The sequence below is a fragment of the Mustela nivalis genome (genome assembly GCF_964662115.1).
Source record: "Mustela nivalis genome assembly, chromosome: 16".
In the NCBI taxonomy this organism is placed as follows: Eukaryota; Metazoa; Chordata; class Mammalia; order Carnivora; family Mustelidae; genus Mustela; species Mustela nivalis.
The window spans coordinates 35,330,994-35,355,689 of record NC_139035.1 but is presented as its reverse complement, the minus strand read 5'-3'; the positions used below and the strand labels follow the sequence as shown (position 1 = coordinate 35,355,689).

Sequence of the window (24,696 nt, the reverse complement as noted above, 5' to 3'; positions counted from 1 at the left end):
CTTCTCTTCTCTTTAACGTGTCTCATTAGACTATTTCCCTGTATCTGGCCCAATTCCATTCTATTTTAATTACTGTAACTTTACAAGAGGCTCTGGATATCAACAGGGCAAATCCCTGAAGCAGAGATGACTGCTGCCCAATGTCAATTCTTTCTTTTGTTTAGTTACGGACTCAACGTCCCGGATTCAGCATGAATGGCCACCTGGCAGAACTGGTCTCTGCTTCCCTTGGCCATATATGACCATGTAACTAAATTCTGGCCAATGACATGCAAGTAGAAGTCACATGCTTGCAATTCTGGATCACAGCCTTAAAAAGAGCTGCTTTCTCCCTTTCCCTTTCTGGCAGCTGGAATGTGGACGTGGTTGCCAAGGAAGACAACATCCTAGGCGTATCAGAGCAAGACAGAAGAAACTCATTAAGTGGAATCAGCAAACTCCATACTGCCTATCAGCTTAGACTTCTACCTTAAGAGAGAAATAAACCTTTCTTGTTCAGTCACTGAATCTCTGATAAAGCAACTAAATGAATATTTTAATTAATACATACCCACCCCCCTACTACATTCCTTTACTTAAAAGCTATCTTATTCTTTTTTTTTTTTTTAAGATTTTATTTATGTATTTGACAGACAGAGATCACAAGAAGGCAGAGAGGCAGGCAGAGAGAGAGGAGGAAGCAGGCTCCCTGCAGAGGGGAGAGCCCGATGCGAGGCCCGATCCCAGGACTCTGGGATCATGACCTGAGCGGAAGGCAGAGGCTCTAACCCACTGAGCCACCCAGGTGCCCCAAAAGCTATCTTATTTTTTGCTGTTTGCTCTGCCATATACATTTAAGAAATAACTTGCACATTCCCTGAAAATTCTTGCAGGTATTTAGATTAGAATTCTATTAAATTTATAGATTAATTTAGGGGAGTACTGCCAATTTAAACATACTGCATATCTCTACTCATAAAATTTATTTATCTCTTCATTTACATGTTTTCTTTTATGCCTGTATATAAAGATTTTTCATTTTCTCCATAAAAGTCATACACATCTTTTGTTCAATTTGTTCCTGGGTATATTATGGATGTCACAATACTCTAAAAGAGATTTTTATTGCATTTTCTAATTGTTTGTTGCCTATTACATATAAAAATGTACCTTATTTTTGGGGAATTTTTTTATAGCAAAAAAAAAAATGTACCTTATTTTTATATAGTGATCTTGCATTAGTCAAATTTAATGAACTCTCTTGTTCTATTGTTTATAAAGTCTCTTGGATTTTCTATGTAGATAATCAACATCACCTATAAATAATATTAGCATTATCCATTTATTTTTGAACTGATAACTTTCTATTTCTCTGCCATGGCTTACTACTGGCTAAACTGTCCAATATGATGCTGAATAGCACATTCATGCTTCTAATATTTCACTATTTAGTAGTTTCTAACTTACTTTTGACAGATACCCTTTTTAGGTTCAAGAAGTTTCTTTGTATTCTTAGTGTAAGAGCTGTTATTATAGGGCGCCTGGGTGGCTCATTTGGTTAAGCGACTGCCTTCAGCTCAGGTCATGATCCCAGAGTCCTGGGATCGAGTCTTGCATCAGGCTCCTAGCTCTGCAGGGAGTCTGCTTCTCCCTCTGACCTTCTCCCCTCTTCATGCTCTCTCTAACTCTCTCTCTCTCAAATAAGTAAATACATAAAATCTTTAAAAAAATAAATAAAACATTTTTTTAAAAAGAGCCATTATTATTATAAATGAATGATAAATTTTATCAAATGCTTCTGTTGAGATGCTTACATGATCAACATAGTACACCTTTTGAATAGACTCCAATGCAAAGTTCTTGTCATACGTTTGTATGTTTTCCTCAAACCATTGAAGGATTTGTTTTGCTAATTCTTATATCCATGTTCCTAAGTTAGACCAGCATATATTTCCCTCTCTCAGACTGTATTACTCTGGACTACTATCAAGGTTATATTCCAGTCTTATGAAGTAATTTGGGATAATGTTCCATTTCTTTTAGTCTCTGGGACAGTTTTCATAAGGTTGGGTCATTTTTTTCTTTGAAGACTGAATGACAAGTTGCCTAAAAAAAAAAAAAAAACCCACTTGCAATTAATTAATTAATTAAAATTTACTATCAGTTTAAATTCTATTTTTCTCTGAAATTGTCCATTTCATCTACAACTTCAAATTTACTATCAAGAAGTCATTAAAGCAAAAAAAATAAATAAATAAGTTATTAAAGCTTTTAGGTTTTTTGAAAGCTCACTTACAAGTGCAATTATACCCTTTTACAAGGCTAACATTATTTACTTGTGGCTTCTATATTATGTCTTTAATTAGTGACACTAGAGATCTAACTATTTCATAAGATTTTGCAAAGCAGTGGCATTTTGATTATTTATCTTTATTGTATCTTTGCTTCTATTTGATTAATTTTTTGTTATCTTTTTTTTTTTTTAATATTTTATTTATTTATTTGACAGAGAGAGAGCACAAGTAGACAGAGAGACAGGCAGAGAGACAGGCAGAGAGAGAGAGAGAGGAAAGCAGGCTCTCCACTCAGCAGAGAGCCCGATGCGGGACTCGATCCCAGGACCCTGAGATCATGACCTGAGCCGAAGGCAGCGGCTTAACCCACTGAGCCACCCAGGCACCCCAATTTTTTGTTATCTTTAGTCTCTCCTTCTTTCTACTTACTCTGAACTTATGAGAAGATAGTTCTAACTCCTTACCCTGAATGCCTGTGTCATAAATTTCATTCTCTTCTAACATAAGCATATAGGACACTGACTTTTTTTTTAATGGTTACAAATTCTTTGTACCACTCCCATTAAGAACCTCCTCCTTTTGAACCTAAGCAGGCTTGCCAGTGCTTGTGCCAATACAGCAGAGCAGAAGTGATACCATGTGCCTCCTTCTAAGGGTGGATTAATAAGTCACACAGTATCTACCTTATGTTAGAACATTGGCCACCATATGAGAAGTCTATGGCTATGAATCTACAGCTCAAGTTTTCACTTCCGGGTTTAAAAAAAAAAAAAAACAAAAACAGTTTTATTGACATACCATTCACCAAAAATTCCATCCTTTAAATTGTAATTCAGTGGTTTTCAGTATATTCACAGAGATGTGTGACCATTACCACTGTCTCATTTCAAAGCATTTTCATCATCCCAAAAAGAAACTCTGTACCATAGCAGTCACTCTCCGCTCCCTCTATCCCCCAGCTCCTGAAAACCACTAATCTACAGATTTGCTGGTTCTGGACATTTCATATAAATAGAACTATACACTACGTGGCCTTTTAGGCCTTCCTTCTTTCACTAAGGGCAACATTTTCACAGTTTCTCCATAATTTTATCTCGTATCAATACCTCATTCCTTTTTATTGTTGACTAATACTCCATTGTGTGGATAGACCACATTTTGTTTATTCAGCTATCACTTCATGGGCATTTAGGTTTTCTCTACTTTGGATATTATAAATAATAATGCTATGACTATTACATTACAGGCTTTTGTGTGAACATAAGTTTTCAATTTTCTTGGTTATATACCTAGGAATAAAACTTCTGGGTCATACGGTAACGCTATGTTTCACTTGCTGAGGAAATGGCAAGCTGTTTTGCAAAGTGGCTGCAGCACTTTATGACCCCACCAGTAGTGTGTAAGGTTCCAGTTTCTCCACATTGTCATCAACACTGGTTATTTTCCCTTTTATTTTAGCCATCCTAGTGGGAGTGGGATGGTATCTCAACATGGTTTAGATTTGTCCTTCCCTGATGAGCCTCCATATTTTTAACTCTGAAGATTCCCTAACTTTTCTCTGGGCTTAAAAATACATTGAAAGGTATATGTGCTAATATTTTCTCCAGTGTTGTTAGGTGTTTTAGTGCAGAAAATTTTATATTATCTATTTTAAATCATTACTGAAAAAAGAAATCTTCACCATCATTACATTTAGAATTGTATTTGCATAGAGAAAGTATTATAAATGCCTCCTATGTGGTAAACAGTGAATACAATTATTCAAGATCAACTCAGCTAAATCCAATTCAATCATTCATTCATTAATTCAAACATTTATTAAATATCTACCATATGTCCTATGTAATTCTCAGCACTGGCAATACTGCAGTAAACAAATCCATCAAAGGTCTGACCCAATTAGAGCTTATATGATGGAGGGGCATAGAGTTCATCTGCAAAACATAATTAACAATATAAGTGATAAGTGCCAATTAAGATAGATGTTACTAAATGGATAGGATGATAGCATTAAGATTAAAGAATAGAAGGAGCTACTTTATCTATGGTCAGTAGGAAATGTGTGATTGAGAAAGTAACACTTGGAATGAGTCCTAAAGGATTAGAGGAGTCAGTCATTCCAAGAGCTGCTAGGGGAGAGTATTACAGGCAGAGAAAATAGCCTGTAATAAAATCTTGGGCCAGAAACAAGCCTGGACATTTAATGAAGAAAAATAAAACCAATGTGGCTGAGGCATAGTGAGTAAAAGACAGTAAGCATAAAACAAAAAGCATGAAGTGGGCAGGGCTCAAACAGTGTGTCAGGCTGAGTAATGGCCTCTCAAAGACGTCAATGTCCCAATCCCCAGAGCCAGTACGTATCACCCGAAATGGCAAAAAGGATTTTGCATATTTTGTTGTGTTAAGGATCTTGAGATGGCAAGATTACAGCGGATTATCCTACTAGTAGGCCTGATGTAATCCCCAGAGTTCTTAGAAGAGGGAGGGAGGCAGTCAGAATGAGTAGGAGAAAAAACAGAACATCAGAAGCAGAGTTTGTGGAGTGACAGGCTTTGAAGGACCACAAGCCACAGAACACAGTTGGTCTCTAGATGGAAAAGATAAGGAAGCAGAGCCTCCCCTCCAATGTCCTGAAGAAGAGCTTGACCTTAAGCCCAGTGAAACTGACTTTGGACTTTTGGTCTCCAGAACTAGAAGAGAATAAGCTTGTGTTGTTTTAAACCAGCAAAGCTGTGGTCATTTGTTACCACAGCCGTAGTAAACGAATACAAGAGTTTAGTAACTGAAAGTGGGGAGCTGCTGTAACACATACCTAACATAGGGAAGTGGCTTTGCAATTAGGTACTGGGGAGAAATCTGAAGAATTCTGGGGAGCATGACAGAAGAAGCCTAAAGTGCCTTGAGAAATATTTATTGCCTTTTAGGAGACACATAGGTCTTAATGATTCTGCTAGTCAGGACCGAGGGAAAAAAATGAGGCACGTGGTAGGAAAAAAACCTTATACAGGTCTTAGATCTAGAAGACCTAAACAGGCAAAGGGATCACTGTGGAAACATAAACTTAAAAGTGCTGCTGGTGAGAAGTCAGAAAGAAAGGAAGAGCAGGAAACTGGAAACTGGAAACTGGAGAAAGGAGATCCTTGTGACCCAGTGGCAGGGGCCTGGCTAAACCATGTCTTACAGTTATATGGAAATTACCATGAACTTGGATATTTAGCTAAGGAGATTTCCAAGCAATCTGCTGAAAGGGTGGCTGGGTTTATTCATGCTGTTTTTAGTAAACCTTGGGAGGAAACAGATAAATCAAGGGAAAAACTTTTAAGTAAAAAGGCAGGAGGCCTTCATGATTTGGAAAATCCTCAGCATACCCAGATTGTGAATTACGCTAAAATTAGGGATTCAACGTCAAGAAAGCAGGCTCTGGAGCCAAGGGTAGAGCTAGACAACCTTTTGTCAGTGTCTCAAACTGAACACAACTCAGTGACACAGAGTTCTCTGAAGGGATTAAACCTACCACTCTTGGGTCTCTCCTACCCTCATCTGAGCAAAAGCCAAAGAAAGGGATGGAATAACCCAGGAAAGACCTGTGGAGAAGCACCTTGTCTACCAGAATGAATCCCGATGACAGACAGAAAAGACTCACGGGGTTTCGGAGAATATTATATATAAACCCTGCCAGCCGGAACTGAAAGGGTCAAGAAGACGAAATACAAGAAGACTGAGGAACTACCAAAATCCTAGAGGCAGAAAACTGGTGCAAACACACACTACCTTCCATGAAAAAGGAAAGAGGACTCCAAGGGTAGAGTCTTAAACCCAGAGGGTTGGAGCTTCAGACCTCAGGGTCAAGAGCTAGACAATGTGATTCCCAGATCTTGAAACCTAGAGCTTTTCCCCAGTTTCAAGTTTTAAAATTGCTAAGTACCAGTGACTCCTTTCTTCCTTCCATTTCCTCCCTTTTCGGGTGGAAATGTCTCTGTTATCCCATGCCTCCTCCATCACTGTATGTGGAGAGCAGGTAATTTGTTTTCTAGTTTCACAGGTCTACAGATAGGAAAGGAATTTTGACCCATGATGGGTCATACCCAGAGTTTCACCCACACCTAATACAAACGATTTTAGATGAGGAGTTGATGATATTTAGATGATGTTTTGGACTTGGAGTTGATGCTACAATGTAAGGCTTTGTAGACCAGGGTAAGGCTTTCTTTTTTTTTTTTTTTTAAGATTTTTATTTATTTACTTGATAGACAGAGATCAAAGTAGGCAGAGAGGCAGGCAGAGAGAGAGGGGGAAGCAGGCTCCCCGCTGAGCAGAGCGCCTGATGTGGGGCTCGATCCCAGGACCCTGAGATCATGACTTGAGCTGAAGGCAGAGGCTTAAACCACTAAGCCACCCAGGCGCCCCAGGTAAGGCTTTTTGATTTTATTCCAGGTATAATGGGAATCCACAGGAGTGGACATTATATTTAAAATCTGATCTACATTTAATGCATGTAAACCTGATTCATATTTTAAAAGACCACTGGATCTAAAAAAAAAAAAAAGGCTCACTGGTACATACTAAAGGAGAGAATTGTGGAAGTAGGGAAACTAGTTAGAAAATGATTAGAGTTGTGGAGTTGTGTAGGCAAGAGAAGACAGGAATGCAGGCTACAAGGATAATAGCAGGATGGAAGAAAGATGATGCCTTCAAAATCTATTTTGAAGGTAGAAGTGACAGAACCAGTTAGTATATTAAATGGAAAGACAGAAGGAGAGAAATAACAGTTATTCTTAAGGTCGACTTGAGCAACTGGATAGACTGGGCTTTTTATTAGTGGAGACGGGGAAGACTGAGGAAGGTACAGGCTCATGTGAGAAAACTAAGACTTGCACTTTAGACATGCCAAGTTGTTTGTGGGAGACATCCAGATAAAAAGATCAAGTAGATACAGGATAGAAGAACAGGGAGCTCGAGGACAGCTCAGAGCTGGATTTACAAATATGTGTGGCATTTAAGAGAGAACTGAATAAAACCAAACAGAGGGAAAAGATGGAAAAGTGAAGCAAGTCTAGCACCAAACTCTGATACATTCCAGTATTTGAGTTCTGACAGAAGCGAGAAGCCAGGAAAGGAGAAAATAGAAGGAACAGCCAAACAGGTAAAAAGAAGCCGGATATGTCATCAGAGATGCCATTTTACCAGAATCCCTGATACTAATTACAATTATTTGGCTTCATATAACCTTCAATGCTCTCGGCTATCGAAGTCCAGCTTACCATGCAAAGGCTTTAGCTCTGAGCATTAATTTAGAAATATTTAAATACTTCTGGAACATCAATCCCCTAGAAGAGGACACTGAACTAAGTGCCGAGGGCACATACAAAGATTCAGAAATTTTCCACGAGGTGGCTACAGTGTGATCATTTTTTAAACTTTTAATCACACTTTTAAAATTCTACAGAAAAGCAGAAAGAAGTGAAAAGGCTGGACTAGTAGAAATCTGGGCAAGGCATTGTCTGTGAACTACCTGGACTGGAATTAAAACAGCAATACAGAACAAGAAGACGACCCGTACTAAAAAGGTGTGTTCAGATCATCACCGATCTCTGTGTATACTATTTTCTCTGCTGTAGCTTTATGTTCCCATCATAGCCACAAAAGAGCCTCTGCGCATTTACTGTCTTCCATTCTAGCGGTCTCTGCTCTGGTCTTTTCATTCGCCTACCCACAGCTTTCACAACTTTTGATTCCAAGTGATTTGTACAGTGTCTTCTATCCCACCAAATAAATTCTGTGTTTCAAAAAGTTTTGGTGGGAAAGGCTAATAACTGTAAAATTATTTAAAACATTTTTAGTAATTCCAGATTAATATATTATAAAGGTTTTAAAAATGTTTACATCAAGGAAAAAAACAATGTATACATCTGCCCCCCCCCCATATTAGATAAGAAGTATCAATTGACAATGATTATAGCATGAAAATCATAATAAAAAATTTGAGATTTGGGGAAATGGACCTCAATTTTCTCCTCTATGTTGCCAGAGGAAAGGTATATAAACAACACTTTAATCAAGGAGGCAGGGTGTTTTTAAATGTACAGCCATCACCCGTAGTGACACATAAACTGTAGTATGACCATGTTAATAATGGTCACACAAATTCACCTTAGAAGGATTAGAAATTTTTTCAACTCTAAAGCAGCTGAGGCTTTTCAGACCTGCTGAAGACTTACTGAATATATGTTGACATTTCCCTGGCACACCGAACAGGTATCACAAATACAGATGCCGCCTCAAACCTCCTTAGGGTGAAATAGTGGGGACAATTGCTGCTCGCTGGCCAGACTCAGGAGGGCCAAGTCAGTTTTCAAAAGAGATGCAAGAAAAACAAAGTCTCCCAAGTTTAAAACGAGAAAAGAGAACTAAATTTATGAGGATTTCCTCCCCTGACCTCCCCGATGCATCTTTTCCTTTCTTCACACCATTTCACGGATTTCTCATTACTCGTGAATGTGGGAACTCCCAAGGATCTCCTGATTCTTGCAAATCTAGAGAAGATCTGATTCCTTGCCTCCCACCTAATAACTGAATTACCTTTCCTGGGGCCACCTTGTTGAACCACCCAGTTGCCAGGTGGCTCCTTCTAAGGAAGCATAGACAGTTGTTGGTGTCAAAGGATGCTGTGGTCTTTGGACATGGTCCCGATCTGAATTTCAACCAACTCCTCACATCTCTCTGATGGGGTACAGTAATAGAACAGAAGTCAATGGGAGATCAGCATGCACTCAGATTCCAGATTCTGAAAGGGAACAAAAATCAAACCCTCTATTCTGTGCCTCTTCACCATGTCCAATAACCAATATGCTAGAAACCAGGCTTTATCAGCCCCAAAAAACTAAATATAAAGTAACAACTCTCAATAACCACATAATAAACAATACACACTTTATGGATACTTAAGTCTATAATACAAATAAGAAATATTAGTACTTATTACATTTTATTCTAAGTGCAAATTACCTGCCATCTTAACATATGCTGTGTAGTATTCGTTTTGTATCGAAATATCCATGCAGAGCATTGACTTACCTTTTCGAATACAGATAAGTTCATGTACTCCACAGGTTCTTTCTCCACCTGTTAAAAAAAATTTGTTAGAAGTTAAAAAGAGGAAATAATGTGAGTTTGACTATTATAAAAAACTGTTTTAAATTAGCTTTTACCAATGACCTCGGGAGAAAGAGTTTCCTAATCTTCCTTAAATTCAATTATATGATAACTTGGCTGTCCAGAATTTCCTTGAACCCATAAACTAAGATCTTATAAAGTCTTGTAATAAAGACTTCATCCAAGCCAAGCCTGTTATTTTAATGGCAATCTTCTCAAGAGCAGATATCATATCACCATTTCCTAAGGACCTCTTCACATCATCTAGAAAGAACCACTGTAGGAGAAAAGCCACTTTCGTATCTGAGGTTTAATATATACAGGGAAGTTAATATGGAAAGGTCAACCCTGTAAAGGCCCTATTTATATATTATCACATATGTACTCATATGGTATAAAATGAAATGTAATCTTTTCCCTGGGTAGCTAAAGAATACCCACTCTTGGGGCGCCTGGGTGGCTCCGTTGTTAAGCGTCTGCCTTTGGCTCAGGTCATGCATGATTCCAGGGTCCTGGGACTGAGCCCCACACTGGGCTCTCTGTTTAGTGGGAACCCTGCTTCTCCCTCTTCCACACCCCCTGCTTGTGTTCCCTCTCTCAATGTCTCTTTCTCTGTCAAATTATAAAATCTTTTAAAAAGAAAAAAAGAATATCCACTCTTCTAAATCTGTAAAAAAAAATTTATAAATAGAATGATAAAAACAAATTTAACCACAATGACTAAAATCACTCTATCATAAAAGTAATAAAAAAGTAAATAAAAATAAGATAGTCTCTATACAAATAGGCATTTCCTTCACTCTGAAACATAATGCCACTGTTTTATTTGAATGCAAACTAAATGAAACTCTGTTGTATTCTATATATGCATGACCTTATAATTACACTGTGAATTATGTTTAAACTTTGCATAATAGAAATATTAAATAATTTAATCTTAACTCATTACAGAAGATTATGAACAGTTATGAACAGTTAAGGGTGTATCTTATAACACTTATAAAAAATAGAAATAGCTTACAGCAGTAACATGAGAGGTAAAAGCCATGATATCCACTAAAAAAAGTAGGTCATCTGAGAAGCAAGCTAAAAAACTACAAAACAGTATTTCTATCGCTAAAGTAGGTTAGATCTGTATTCCAACTTGGTTGTAACAACGCCAGGTTTGTTATTATTATCAACACAACAAACTAATCACTGGTTATCAGGAAGACAGACTTAGCAAGAAGAAATACCTAACCTAAAACGATGATTATGAAACAACCATCATTCAGCAAACCTCTGTGTAAATGTACTGAGACGTTACTAACTGGAATATTACCAATGGGCAACCACTGATCACTTGCTGAAGGGCAAGAATGAGCTACAACTACATACCACATAGCTTTAATACTGAGAAGAATCTAATAAAAAACCAGAAAGAGGAAATTTACCAAATTACAGAAGAAACTATTTTCAAGAAATTTGGAAGAATCATAAAATTAACAATAACATAACACACACTAATGCCATCACTGATGTTTTCAGAGGCCACATAAAAATATTTCTTATATGATCATTAAGGCCTATTCTCCAGAAGATAACACTTGTAGTATAATGCAGTTTGCCTCATGTACTTAATTCATGTTAGTAAGACTGTACTTTTTAAAGCCTGTAATTAAATCTGGACTTTCCCTATATTTAATGTAAATTGGTTAGGTCTTGGCATACACTACTAATCTTAAATATAAGTGTATGGTTTTTTGCAGGCTTAGTATTAATAGTAACAATAAAAATATTATATAAGATTTTTCTCAAAACTACAAAATGACCATGAAAGCTAACTCCCACTTTTAAAAGTATTCAATTTATCTATATCAAATGAAAGAACTTCATAAATAAAAAGCTAAGTCAAGGAATTGCTATATTTTTAAATTTATAGAGTCAATTTATAATTGTCAAATTTGTCCAAGTATGCACAAAAATCACATAACTAGAAAAAAAGAGATCGAGCTCTACTCTTCCTAGCATCTGTTACCAAAATTCTAACCAAGTGAGATTCTGATGATGTACATGTGGAAATCAAGAATAATCACTATCATTACTGAAATGAAAAGGAATATTAAGGATAAATAAATGCCAGGCAGTGACATCTGGGGGGCTCAGTTGGTTAAAAGTCTGCCGTTGGCTCAGGTCATGATCCCAGGGTCCTGAAATCAAGTCCCATATTGGGCTCCCTGCTCAGTGGGGAGCCTGCTTCTCCCTCTCCCTCTGCTTCCCACTCTGCCTGCTTGTGCCCACTCTCTGTCAAATAAATAAATAAATAAAATCTTAAAAAAATAAATGCCAGGCAGTAAAATGAAATTTAGGGAAAAAACCTTCCTTTTAAAAGTATAAAAGAAACACAGAAAGTTAAATAAACTTTATTACTGGACATTGAAATCAATATTCCTTTTCCCCCCAATCCTTTCAGAGACCAGTTAAGAGTGTTAAGGAAAAAATATGCATTCTATATGTTAAAAGTATAGGTTTTAATGAATAGGTTTGGGAGTCAAAAGGCTTAAATAATTTTTCAATCAGAGATACAGTGAACTTTGTACAAACTTCATGCCTTGTTCTAAAACCTCTAAAAATAAGTCTGAAAAGTTTCCAAATGAGTCAAATTTGTAAACAAAAGGCAAGTCACAGTAGGCATATCCTGACTTAGATATGGTGGCAATTCAGAAAATGGCTTACTGATTTTAAGAGTATAATGCACAAGGGAATGATTATTTTTTAAAATTTCAGCTTTATTGAGGTATAGCTGAACATATAAAGTTGTAAGATATTTAAAGCACACATTGTGATAGTTTGATATAAGCATATAACAAATATGCAAGTCAAATGCATAGAAAAATGATTATTGATCATTTTTATTGAGTTAGAATTGACATAGAACACTGTGTAAGTTTAAGGTATACATGTTGATTTGATATTTATATATCTCGTCCGATTACCACCATAGCCTTAGCTAACACCTCTATGGCATCACATAATTATCATTTCTTGTGTGTGGTAGTCACAATTAAGATCCAGTCTCTTAGCAACTTCTAAGTTTATAACATAGTATCGTTGTCTAGAACCACTGTACTGCGCATGAAGTTTATAACATAGTATCGTTGTCTAGAACCACTGTACTGCGCATTAGCTTGCCAGGACTTATTTATCTACGGGTTGCAAGTTTTCACCCTTACCATTTTCCCAATTCCCCCAGACCCTGGTAATCACCATTCCACTCTCTGTTTTTACAAGTTCAGCTTTTTTTAGATTCCACATTTAAGAGATACCATATACTGTCACTCGTGTCTGACTTATTTCACTTAGTATCCATGTTGTCACAAATGGCAGGACTTCCATCTTTTTAGGGCTGAATAATATTCCGTTGTATATACATATACCACCTTTCTACCCATTCCTCCACTGACGGACAATTGGGCTGTGTCTTGGCTGTTGTGAATAACACTGCAATCAACATGGAAGCACAGATATCTCTTCAATATATTTTTTTCATGTCTTTTAGCTATGTGCCCAGCTGGGGGATTGCTGCATCTTATGGTGTTCTATTTTTAATTTTTTTAAGAAACCACCATACTGGTTTCCACAGTAGCTGAACCAATTTGGGGGAATGATTATTTAAAGTAATAAATTAGTCAGTCTTTTTAGAAAGAGCGAAGTCTTCTACTAAAATGAATAATCATCCTCAAATGAACACTTATATAAATACAATTTTTCACACATCAAATTTACTGCAAACATATTAACACTAATGAAAACATGGGAGACCTTAAGAGAACGACAGAATATAAAAAGCGATCAGAAGTTGGAAATAAAGTTGTCTAGCTCATTAGAATAAACAAACTGAGGCACTAAACATTAAGTTGCTCAGGATCACTAGTTTATTGTCAGAAAAAATAATTAGGACCCTAGGGCTGTTATAGTAAGGAATTTAAAAATAGACTTTTCTTCATTTTATGAAAAAAAAAATAAAAATTATGAAATAGTTTTCTAATCCTTTAAGGTAATTTAAATAAAAGTCAGTTTCTCAAAACTATTCTTAGAGATAATACCAGCCTTGCTCTTGAAATAATCATCTCAGTAACATGGAAATGAGAAATAGAAAATGACAAGCTTAGTCACAGTTACCATCTTTTCCCTCAGGCAAACCCATGTAGGAGCATAATGTAAACCAGCAGAATCCTCTACAATTGGCGTTAAGTACACAGTTTAAGAGGAAATAAATGTGTGTGGGCACACACAGACATGCTACGAGTGTGTACAGATGCACATGACCAGGAGTGTACCTGGGAAACAAGACTTTGTTTTTAAGCAGGGATTGAGGGGGGGTGGCCATAGGGATTTATAATGTATGTACTTTTCCATATGCCATGGGCAGTGATGTTACAGTCCCATCAAAATATGCCCAGTTATACAAAAATGGAATTAAACCTAAAGACTTACAGTTTATTTAAAATGGAACTAGGAGTCCTTTTTAAAATTGACTTTATTTTTTCTACCATGTAAATTTTGACCAATAAATGAAGTCACTACAATTTACAGGCTCTATTAATTTCTTCTCAAACACCACAAGGCTACTTTAGAAATACCTTAAATTTGAGGCACATGGGTGGCTCAGTGGGTTAAGCGCCCAACACATGATTCCGGCTCAGGTCATAATCTCAGGGCTGTGGGATCAAGCTCTGCTTCAGGCTCCTAGCTAAGTGGGGAGTCTGTTTCCCTCAGTCTTATCTGTCTGTCTCTCTCTCTTCCCCTCCCACCCGACTCATACTCCATCTCTCTAAAAAAATAAATAAATCTTTAAAAAAAAAAACCTTAAATTCTACCTTATCTAAAGATATCACTGATACATATGCATTAAAGTGGTTCAAAAAATAAATTGTGTCACTTATAACTCTGTTATAGTTAATTCTTAAGCAGACATCTATGCTATAATAGGCATGAAATAGTAAATGTTTCCTATTAATGTTGCCAACTCTCCTCCCACAATCAATTTAACCCATTTAGACAAAGTCACTAATCTCCAGATACCTTTCAGTTTTGATCCTAATTAAGTCATTCAAGGAATAATCTCAAATTTTTAAAAAGATTTTTATTTATTTACTTGACAGAGATCAAAGGTAAGCAGAGAGGCAGGCAGAGAGAGAGGAAGAGGCAGGCAGAGAGAGAGGAAGGGAAGCAGTCTCCCAGCTCAGCAGGGAGCCCAACGTGGGGATTGATCCCAGGGCTCTGGGATCATGACTTCAGCAGAATGTAGAGGCTTTAACCCACTGAGCCACCCAGATGCCCTGGAATAATCACTGAAAGCAGAGTGTTACGGAAAGATCATGATTTCTGAATTGAGCCAGTCTTCAATTTTTTTTAGGATTTTATTTACTTATTTGAGAGAGAGCGAGCAAGTGCATCAGTGGGTAAGGGTACAGACATATATAGGAAGAGAGACAAGCAAACTTCCTGCTGAGCAGGACCTTGAGATCATAACCTGAGCTGAAATCAGATGGTTAACCAACTGAGCCACCCAGGCGCCCCCAAGCTTCAATTTTAAAGACAGTATCACCTAGTATTTTCTTTGTGAACCTTGTACTTAGAAGAAAAAAGAAAAGTAACTAAATTCACTTGAGTAGTAATAATAGTAACCCCAGATGGAAAATGGCTTTCATTTTAGTATACCAGTTTCAGGGATTAAAAGTAGCCAGCCACTTTGGAAAACAATGTGGAGATTCCTTAAGAAATTAAAATTCCTTAAGAATTAAATTCCTATGACCCTGCAATTGCATTACTGGGTATTTACCCCAAAGATACAGATGTAGTTAAAAGAAGGACCATCTGGACCCCAATGTTCATAGCAGCAATGGCCACAGTTGCCAAACTGTGGAAAGAGCCAAGATGTCCTTCAACAGACAAATGGATAAGGAAGATATGTCCATATTAACTATGGAGTATTATGCTTCCATCAGAAAGGATGAATACCCAACTTTTGTATCAACATGAACAGGACTGGAAGAGATTATGCTGAGTGAAATAAGTCAAGCAGAGTCAATTATCATATGGTTTCACTTAATTGTGGAGCATAAGGAATAACACGGAGGACATGGGGAGATGGAGAGAAGTGAGTTGGGGGAAATCGGAGGGGGAAGTGAACCATGAGAGACTGTGGACTCTGAGAAACAAACTGAGGGTTTTGGAGGGGAGAAGGGGTGGGAGCTTGGGTGAGCCTCGTAGTGGGTATTAAGGAGGGCACATACTGCATGGAGAACTGGGTATGGTGCATAAACAATGAATTCTGGAACACTGAAAAGAAATTAAAAAATAATAAAAATTAAAAGAAAAGAAAAGTAGCTGCTGGAATGGGGGTGGAAGGCAATGTCGAGAGGAATGCTAAAACTAAGTCCACATGGGGTAGGGCAGAGATACGGAAAAGATAATTTAGCAAAACAGATGTCTGCTGTAGTCAAGAGAAGAAGCTTCGCCATGCATCTGCTCTCCATGACTAAGATGATGGATAGATGATGCCTGGCCCATGACGAGCACCCAAAAAATGTTAATTCCCTTTGCATTCCTCACAAGTAGAACATGAAATTCAAAGAAAACTTGGACTTACGCCTAGAGACAGAAAAGATTGTGTATGTTTTCTTCTCTTCTACAGTATTACTTGTCAGTTAATTTCAAACACTCTCCTATGAAAATATTCCTAAATAAAAGTCAATCTTCTTATAGTCCTCAATTTGTGCTCTTTTTGAATTTTTCTTTTTCTAAGGTTTTTTTTTTCTGTTTTTTTTTTGTTTGTTTGTTTTTAATGTATTTGAGAGGGAGAGAGAGCATGAGCAGAGGGGCAGAAGGAGAAGGAGAAGTAGACTCCCTGTTGAGCAGGAATCCCAATGTGGGGCTTGATCCCAGGACTCTGGGACATGACCTGAGCTGAAAGGCCAACACTTAACTGACTGAGCCACCAAGGTGCCCCTTCTGAGAATTTTTCTTAAAATAATAATAATAATAATAATAATCTTTTAGGCCTCCAGTCACCTGGGAGTTAATTTTCCAAATTAGAATTCCTTTACTTTTCAGTTGTTGCTGTGTAATTACTAGAGTTAATCTGAGTAAGTGCTTTCTGTACTTACTCTTACAAGCTCATTTTATGTATAATATGCCTATACAATAGCCTGAATTTTGAGAAACATACTTGCCACCCTCTGGCATCTCACAGAATAACCAATTATATCTGTTTTCATAACAATATCTTAGAGTACTTTATAATCTTCAAACCATGTGCTAAATACAGTATTAGCTTTTGATCCATATAAATTCCTATGAATTTATGCAACAACTTTTTCCAAGAGGTGCAAATTTTATCCTATAAAAGTAAACTTACTGTTCATAAACATAATCCATTTCCCTACTTCTGAGCAACTTTTAATTTGGTTTTTGAGTTAATTATGTTTTGGACTGTTTAGAAGCTCGTTAAGATAATACCCTAAAACTCTGAATAAATATAGGCTCATAAAAAGGCATTCTACTTAATTTAATTTTCTAGTTAAACGAGAACACCTTTTGTTTTGACTGCTGCACCAGATAATTTGTTAAAGCTATTAATATGCATTATTACATTAGTAAGTTCAGAATACTGAAGATAATTTTTCATTAAAATACTGTCTCCTGATGATTCAGAATATTACTGTGAATATCAATTCTACTACAGCTCTAAAATATGAAAGAAAATGTTCTGAATGCACATATGAATCCTAGAAGTTTGTTTTTAAATAAATTCCTGATGAAAGTTTACTGTATTGTCACTATTTCCTCCTTAAAAAAGGTAAATCAAGGGTTCTAAATTGTTGGGTTTCAGTTAAGATTTTACTGCACAGACATACCAAATATACACATAATTACCTTACTCAAAAGTTTCGAATGTTTTACTGATAGCAGTTGGTTCGATCCAAGGTTTTCCCTGTATAGGCCCTTTCTTATTAGGTATAAACGAGGCAGGATTGGGGAAGGGGGGGAAAGAATGAAGTTAGCTAAACGGAAATCAAATCCAGGAAGACACTCTACGACGCTCCTACACATATGCTATGGACAAACATTATAATCACTTTTAAAGAAAGCAATAATGCAAACAGCATTACTCAACAAAGAAATAAGTCAACATGTGGTTCTCTTGCTTTCTACAATGGCAGGCATTGTCGCATTCTAAAATTACCTAAAACAACAAAACCCGAAATGTTTCTTAGTTCAAATGTTTCTCTACTGATCCCTCCTTTCCTAATTTTGTTTAGCGAATTAGGAGACAACCCGTAAGTAGATAAAGCCCTCCAAAGTACTTACAGAGAGGTCTCTGAACAAATATACTGCTTATCTAACTTTGTGCAAAATCTCTGCAAAGTGTTAGAAATTTTATTCCTGCTGAAAGTCAAAATATCCTTTTTGGGGATATTATGGCTTGAACTGAACTGTAAATCTTCAAAAAAAAAAAAAAAAGTGTTCAGTAAATCGCCTCCCTCTGCCACAGACTGCGCACAGGCTGGCCTTTCTCATCCTATAATCCTCCCTTATATCCCAATGATCTCTTTCCAACAGTAACAGGGAAAGCAGGAAAGGAGTGTGATGTTCTCCCTCAGCACTAGGAATGGGATAGGTTTGTACTGAGTTTTTAATTCAGTATTTCAAAAGTCCAAATTCTGCCTTGGAGATCTTAGAGTCCCAAGTCTTCAAGAGCACCTCAGAACTGTACTGATGATTTAAAAAATACATATGTGGAAGTATGTGGTAAACTACAGAGTGCCTTTATGAATAAAAATATGTACACACACGTTTACACACACACAAATTCCTTCTAATACAGTCTTCTTTTACAGCTTTTAAAAAATACTACTCAGAGAGATTAAATAGTCAAATATACAGCACAATAACAATAAAGGTGGATTCTTTTTACTTCAGCAAAAAAGTTTTGCAAAGAGTGTTCTGATGTTCTTACGGAGGGTCAGAAAGACGCGGACAGAACCAAGGACGAGCACAGAGCAGATCCTTAAAGATCTCTATCCTGAGGGTTTAAATGCTAGTTTTGCATTTTACAAAGAAAACTAGCAAGAATTCAGAAAATGGGTTGGAAGGAACCCTAAAACTAGTGCTAACAAAACAAGACTAGCTTAGAAAACTGATACAAGCCTATTAATGGGAGGGAAAAAACTTAAGTGGAAGCCCTAAGCATCACGGAGATGCAGACTTGGCAGGCCTTACTGATCAACAAGGGGGAGTGCGTTTAAGACAGGGCTGATTTCCAGATTTCTAGCTCAGATACCTGCTTATTTAAAAATACCACTCACTAAATCTGCGTGGAGTGGGGAGTACAGAGGTGACAACTTCAGTTGGGGACATTCTGAATGTCCCAAACTAAATATTTTGGATTTCTGTGGAACATGCAAGATATCTAGCTACTGTCTGAAAATTATGAAAATTCTGTGTACTTTTATTCATAGTGCACTTTTATTTTTTCCAGTTTTTATTTAAATTTCAGTTTGTTAACATACAGTGTAATATTAGTTTTGGGTATATAACACAGCGATTCAACACTTCCATACAACAGTTGGTTCTCATTATAAGTGTTAATAGCGCACATTTGGGGGTCTAGGGTGGCTCAGTCAGTTGAGTGTCTGACTCTTGATTTTGGCTCAGGCCATGGTCTCAGGGTTGTGAGACTGAACCCCTGAGTCAGGCTCTGTGCTTGGCAGGGATTCCACTTGAGATCTTCTCTATCCTTCTGACCACCACCCCCCATGTGTGCGCACACTCCTTCCCTCTCTCTAAAATAATAAATCTTTTTAAAAAAATACTGCATTTTTGGGGCACCTGGGTGGCTCAGTGGGTTAAAGCCTCTGCCTTCGGCTCAGGTCATGATCCCAGAATCCTGGGATCGAGCCCCGCGTCGGGCTCTCTGCTCAGCAGGGAGCCTGCTTCCTCCTCTTTCTCTGCCTGCCTCTCCAGGTACTTGTGATCTCTGTCAAATAACTAAATAAAATCTTTAAAATAAAAAAATAAAAAAAAATAAAAAAATAATAAAAATTAAAAAATGCTGCATTTTTAATTTATTGGCTCCAGAAAGCAGAACTGAGGTGAGCAGATAGATAGAAGTTACTGAATGGCAGGTTTTGGGTCAAATATACCTGGGGAATGGATGCAATCAATGTAGCTAACGTAGAGAATTCCATTATACCAATTCAAAATATATTTGTTGGGTACATACTATATTTAGATACTGCACAAAATATAAGGAGTAAAAAAATAAAACATTACTCTCCAGGAATTGACAGGGAGGACAAATTACAAACAAACAATTATAAAATTACTCAACGTGTGCAATTACAGCAGCATGTATGTAAAGAGTATGTAAAGTATGTATAAAAAGTATGTAAAGAGGATGAGAACAGGGTTAAGAATGGAAGCACAAAGAACATTAGGCAATGTAGATGAAAAGAAGACTAAGAAGTAGGTAATCAAAAGAGGAGGAGAAAATTTCAAAAAAAACCCAAAACAAAACAAGAAATGGTTAACAATGTCTGATTGATGGAGGCCAACATTAAAAGAGTTAATACACTGGATGTCAACTATAGGTCTTGACAGGCTTGGGTAGAGCAATGATTCCCAACCTGGTTATCATTGGACCTCTAGGGTAACAATACGGCTCTGTAAACTACTCAATATTCCAAAATGTTTTCTCAAAATCCTAACTTAAACTAAGATAAGGCTAACTTCTTCAGCTCTAACTGGAATTACGTTAGATCAATGTGATAACACGACCATTTTATATTTGTCTGAAGTCCTGATCAGCAGTTACCTGTCTGATTAAAGGAAGAAATGAATGATTACTTTTATGTAAAATATGGATTTTACATAGAGGAGGAAATAAAAGTAACCCTTACTACTTAAAAATCTAAACTCAGGGGGTAAAATGTTGCTACAGCTAATGAGAACATGCCTAACAGATCCAAATGATTTGTTCTGATTGATCTGCTATGCAAGGGATTGAAGACACCTGATTTTAAAGTAGTCCAGCTGGAAGAGATTCCATGGTTTTAGTTGATTTCAACCTCATCTTGAGCCAACATGCAGTTCCAAAAAGGCTATGTTACTCGACAATACATTTGGAATGAAATGGCTCACTACCATATTTCAAACTTTAAAACATACAACTACACACCATCCAGAGGAAGAATTGGATATTTTGTCTACAACAGAAAATGTTCAATCACAGTCTGCAAATGGTAGAAGGGATGTCATACATACAGGGAAGAGTGGACTTCTAATTTATTGCTCCAGAAGGCAGACCCAGGATAAGTAGATAGAAGTTACTGAATGGCAGATTTTCATTGAATTTATATGCCATTGAATGTTTTTATACAAAAGGTGATTCATCTTTTGTGTTCGCACTACATTATAATTGCATGGCTAAAATTATCAGTCTCCCCTACTAGAACATGTGTGCCTTGAGGGAAGGAGTATGGTCTTAGGCATCTTTATGGCCCCACAGAATCGCACAGAACACCAAGTACAGCTAGTGCTCAATAAGGCTGCTGAACTAACAGGTAAAGGGGGCTGAATGCTTTATGAGCCACTTCACTGGGAAGAAGTTTGAATGCGATGCCCCCTTGGGCCCCTAAAATTCTAAGATGTGCCTAGTACAAAGTCCTCATCCAGAGCTCATTTCACTTCATAACACAGCAAGGGAATGGTATGTATAAAGAATAGGCTCTGATCTCAGGGTCCTGGGATCGAGTCCCGCATCGGGCTCTCTGCTCAGCGGGGAGCCTGCTTCCTCCTCTCTCTCTCTCTGCCTGCCTCTCTGCCTACTTGTGATCTCTCTCTGTCAAATAAATAAATAAATTAAAAATCTTTAAAAAATAATAATAAATAATAATAAAAAAAAGAATGGGCTCTGATATGTGAAAACAGCACAGTTAGATTAACCTGACCCAATATCTTTATCTGAAATGCTAATATTAACTTTAGTCTCTTTACCAAACTAGAAAACATAAATTCAACTTCTTTATATTAATGAAAACTTTAACGAACGCTTGTGTTACTGATGTGAATATCTGAAACACAGAAGAATCTCTAGAATATAAGAAAATTTCAAAAATCTTGTTCTTTAAACGTGTAAGTAGTAGTAGGCAGAGCAAAAAGCCATCAGTTGACATAAACAAATGATCACATATCATCAGCCGGGCCACGGGCTGACATAATGACATAAATGATCACATTTAACTGTGCAGAGCAGGGAGGGAGGAGAGGACTGAGAAAAAGAGAAAAAAATGTAAAATATTTCAAGAAATTAAAAGTTACAGGGTTAGATCCAGATGCTATCTGGCTAATTCTTCCTCACTGTCTGCATAAACTTTTTAGCTTTACCACATCATTAAGAAATACCACAACAAATCGGTTGTAGAAATAAAGAACAAAACATTAATCAGTGGATGTGGTTTCCTCTAGTTAAAAGCACAGTAAGGAAGAGTTTGAAAGTACCACTCTGGATAACAGGAATATCAAAGATTATAAGTAGATCTTCTCCCAAGTGCTTTCCACCAGGTTAGCTAAAGTAGTTATCTGAAATGTGTCTGAATGTGTGTCTTGCATATAACAGATAATCAATCCCTTAAGGTAACAAAATAAAAATAAGCACACAGCTCAAGTTATTTTGAAGACCAAACCATCTGACAAAAAGGAATCCCCAGAGATACAAGCTATTGGTGATTAGCCAGTCATCAAGATGGGAAGTCCTCTTTAAAGTTTTACTTAGGAGGAAGACACATAAAATTTAAGCTAATGATGATATACCAGAGGTACGAGATGATGTGAATCTGTACACACGTGCGCCCGTACAGGTAAATATTACAAACTACTTTCTCTGAGTTAAGCTAAGAGTCTCACAGGGGCTGGAAGATGCTGCAGTCTTTCACATAAACATCCTAGACATGTGATGTTAATTTTCACAATATCCTCCTTAAAAACAAAGCAAAATATAGATACTTCAGACCAGATAGAGGTTTTTGGCACAAAAGGAAAATACACTCTGATGCCAACCAACTACCTTCTCTGGCTGGGCAGTAAATACTAAGCTACTTTTTGAAAATATGAGTATTGTTGACACTATAACACTTAGTGGACTGCTAATACATGCAGGATTCTAAGTGTGCGTTTATTATTTCAGATGTATCCACTTCTCTTTCTTAGGGGGGGGAAAAAAGGCAGTTTTGAGTGCTGAGGTGGGGGGGGGCAGGGACGCTTGAGGAAATTAACCTCATCCCAAATTTCCTGGCCCCCTACAACAGCAAACAGAAGGGTATGGACGGAGAGTGCAACCCAGCGTCAGCTCCAGAGAAGGGACTAAGAAGGGTTACGACTGGGACAGCAAAACTGGACTCCCAGTTTGGTAGCAAGGGGGGGCACCGCGGGAGCAGGGGTGCGGGGAAGGGAGCTCAGCAGAGAGGGAACGCCCCGCAGTCCCCAAGTCCCCCGACCCGTCCCGCGGGCTCCGCAGGGCCGCACCGGAGCTGCACTCGGCGCCGCCAGGCACGGCACCTGTCAGGCGGACCGGCTCCTCCCCGCGCTGGGGCACGGGCTGAGGCCGACAGTACCGCCGGGGCGGGAGCGAGCGAGCCGGCGGAGCCGCGGCGCCGCTCCGCCCACCCGTCTCCCGAGACGCGGTCGGGACCCCTGTGCCTCCGCCGCCCGCTCCCCATCCGCAGGCAAGTGCCCCACCCGCGCCACGGCCTCCGGGGCGCCTGGGAACCCGGCTCTCTGGGCGTTCTCCCTCCTCCCACACCGCGGCCGGCCTCCACTTACCTTCAATCGCCATGATGTGCTCGCCATGGACCGCACCAACTGGATGGCGGGGGCGGCGAGCGGGCGTGCGGGCGGAGGACGCGCCGAGTCCGCCAGCCAGAGGGGCGGGGCCGGCCCCGCAAACGCCCGGCTGCGCGGCCCGGAGGGGAGCCGCGGGCGGGGCGGGCTGGGGCCGGGAGGAGGAGGGGCTCCCCGTGCGCCCGACTGCTGGCCGCCGAAGAAATGGAACCTTCCCCGGCCGCCGCCGCTGTCGCCAGCACGTGACGCCGCCCCGCCCCCACCTCGCCACCCCCACAGAGCCTCGCGCCGGGATTCAAAACAGGTGCCCAGTCCGGGGAGCCGGGGCACCGGCGCCTGAGAGCGGGCGCACTGAGCATGTGCGGGCGGCTCTGACCTGCTCGGCCCGGGGCTTCCCGGGGCCCTGGACCACGGCGGAGGCGTCCGCTCCTCGGGTACTGGCAGCATCCGTAGTCGACGAACGAGGCGAGTAGGGAAAAAGATGTGGTCAGGACCATGGACAGGTCTCCTCACTCGAAGACGGGGTTCAGGGATTCCCACCCAGTGACTCCTTATTTCAGTGATCTGAAGGTCTGTTTTGGTTTTGTTTTGCTTTGCCTGAGTCAGCCAAGTATTCGCCTCAAATCTCTCTGTGTGGTGAAGAGATAGCTAGTTGGCAAAAACCAAACAGGAGAAAGGCATCCTAAGGACAGCAGCTTCCGTTTCTCTTAGTTTCTGTCTCGCTCTCCCTCCCTCACTCTCACTTTCTCTCTCTGGGGGGGGGGGGGGCATATCTTTGGCACTATACATATTTTACCTGCATCTCATAGATATCTATGGTAAACACATAAATGTGTGTGCACGCATTCACACAAATTCCTGACAAAACTTGTCACCACCCTGAGCTTAGCTTTCCCCTTGGAAATGTGAGTTGACATTTATCTACACATTATGAACACACATTTGAGGCTATACAAAAGTAGAGACCAGACATGTTTTGACAGATTTTAAATTTGTAAACCTGTGGGTGTCATGAATAGTCACAGGCCAACTTGGAACACAGCAACAATTGGCCCCTTAATTTTTGCCTGAGGTACCTGAAACACTCAACCATTTACCCAACTCACAACTTCTTTGGTAACTCTGAGGATCCGGATAATCACCAACACTGAGGAACGGGAGTTAGTGATTCTACCATGCAGATAAAATGCTAACTCCTAGTGCATGCTAGGTCCCCTAGCTATGTTGGGGATGACACAAAGAAGACAAGATTTTGCACTTATGTAAGTGAGGTTGGACTGTAAATCTAGAGCAGAAACTGTCTTCCATTGCTTTTATATAATCTCTCCCTCAGTCACAGCTTATGCTCAATAGACATTCATTCTTTATCATTTTCATTAGTTCAGTG

At 38.8% G+C, this 24,696-nt stretch overlaps 1 protein-coding gene across 5 annotated transcripts in view; it reads right to left on the bottom strand.

Annotated features, from left to right (window-relative positions):
• SYT14 (synaptotagmin 14) overlaps positions 1 to 24,019 on the bottom strand; it is a 204,563-nt gene extending 180,544 nt beyond the window's left edge. For 3 of the 5 annotated variants that reach the window (XM_082701859.1, XM_082701860.1, XM_082701863.1), the window contains exons 1-2: positions 23,292 to 24,019; positions 9,348 to 9,395 (exon numbers count right to left, since the gene is read on the bottom strand). In XM_082701859.1, coding sequence (XP_082557985.1) covers positions 9,348 to 9,395; positions 23,292 to 23,304 — 61 coding nt within the window. In that variant the 5' untranslated portion in view covers positions 23,305 to 24,019. Of the gene's footprint in view, positions 1 to 8,852; positions 9,058 to 9,347; positions 9,396 to 23,291 lie in introns of those variants that run through there. The other 2 variants (XM_082701861.1, XM_082701862.1) reach the window with 2 other exon arrangements.
• Positions 24,020 to 24,696: the final 677 nt, after the last annotated feature.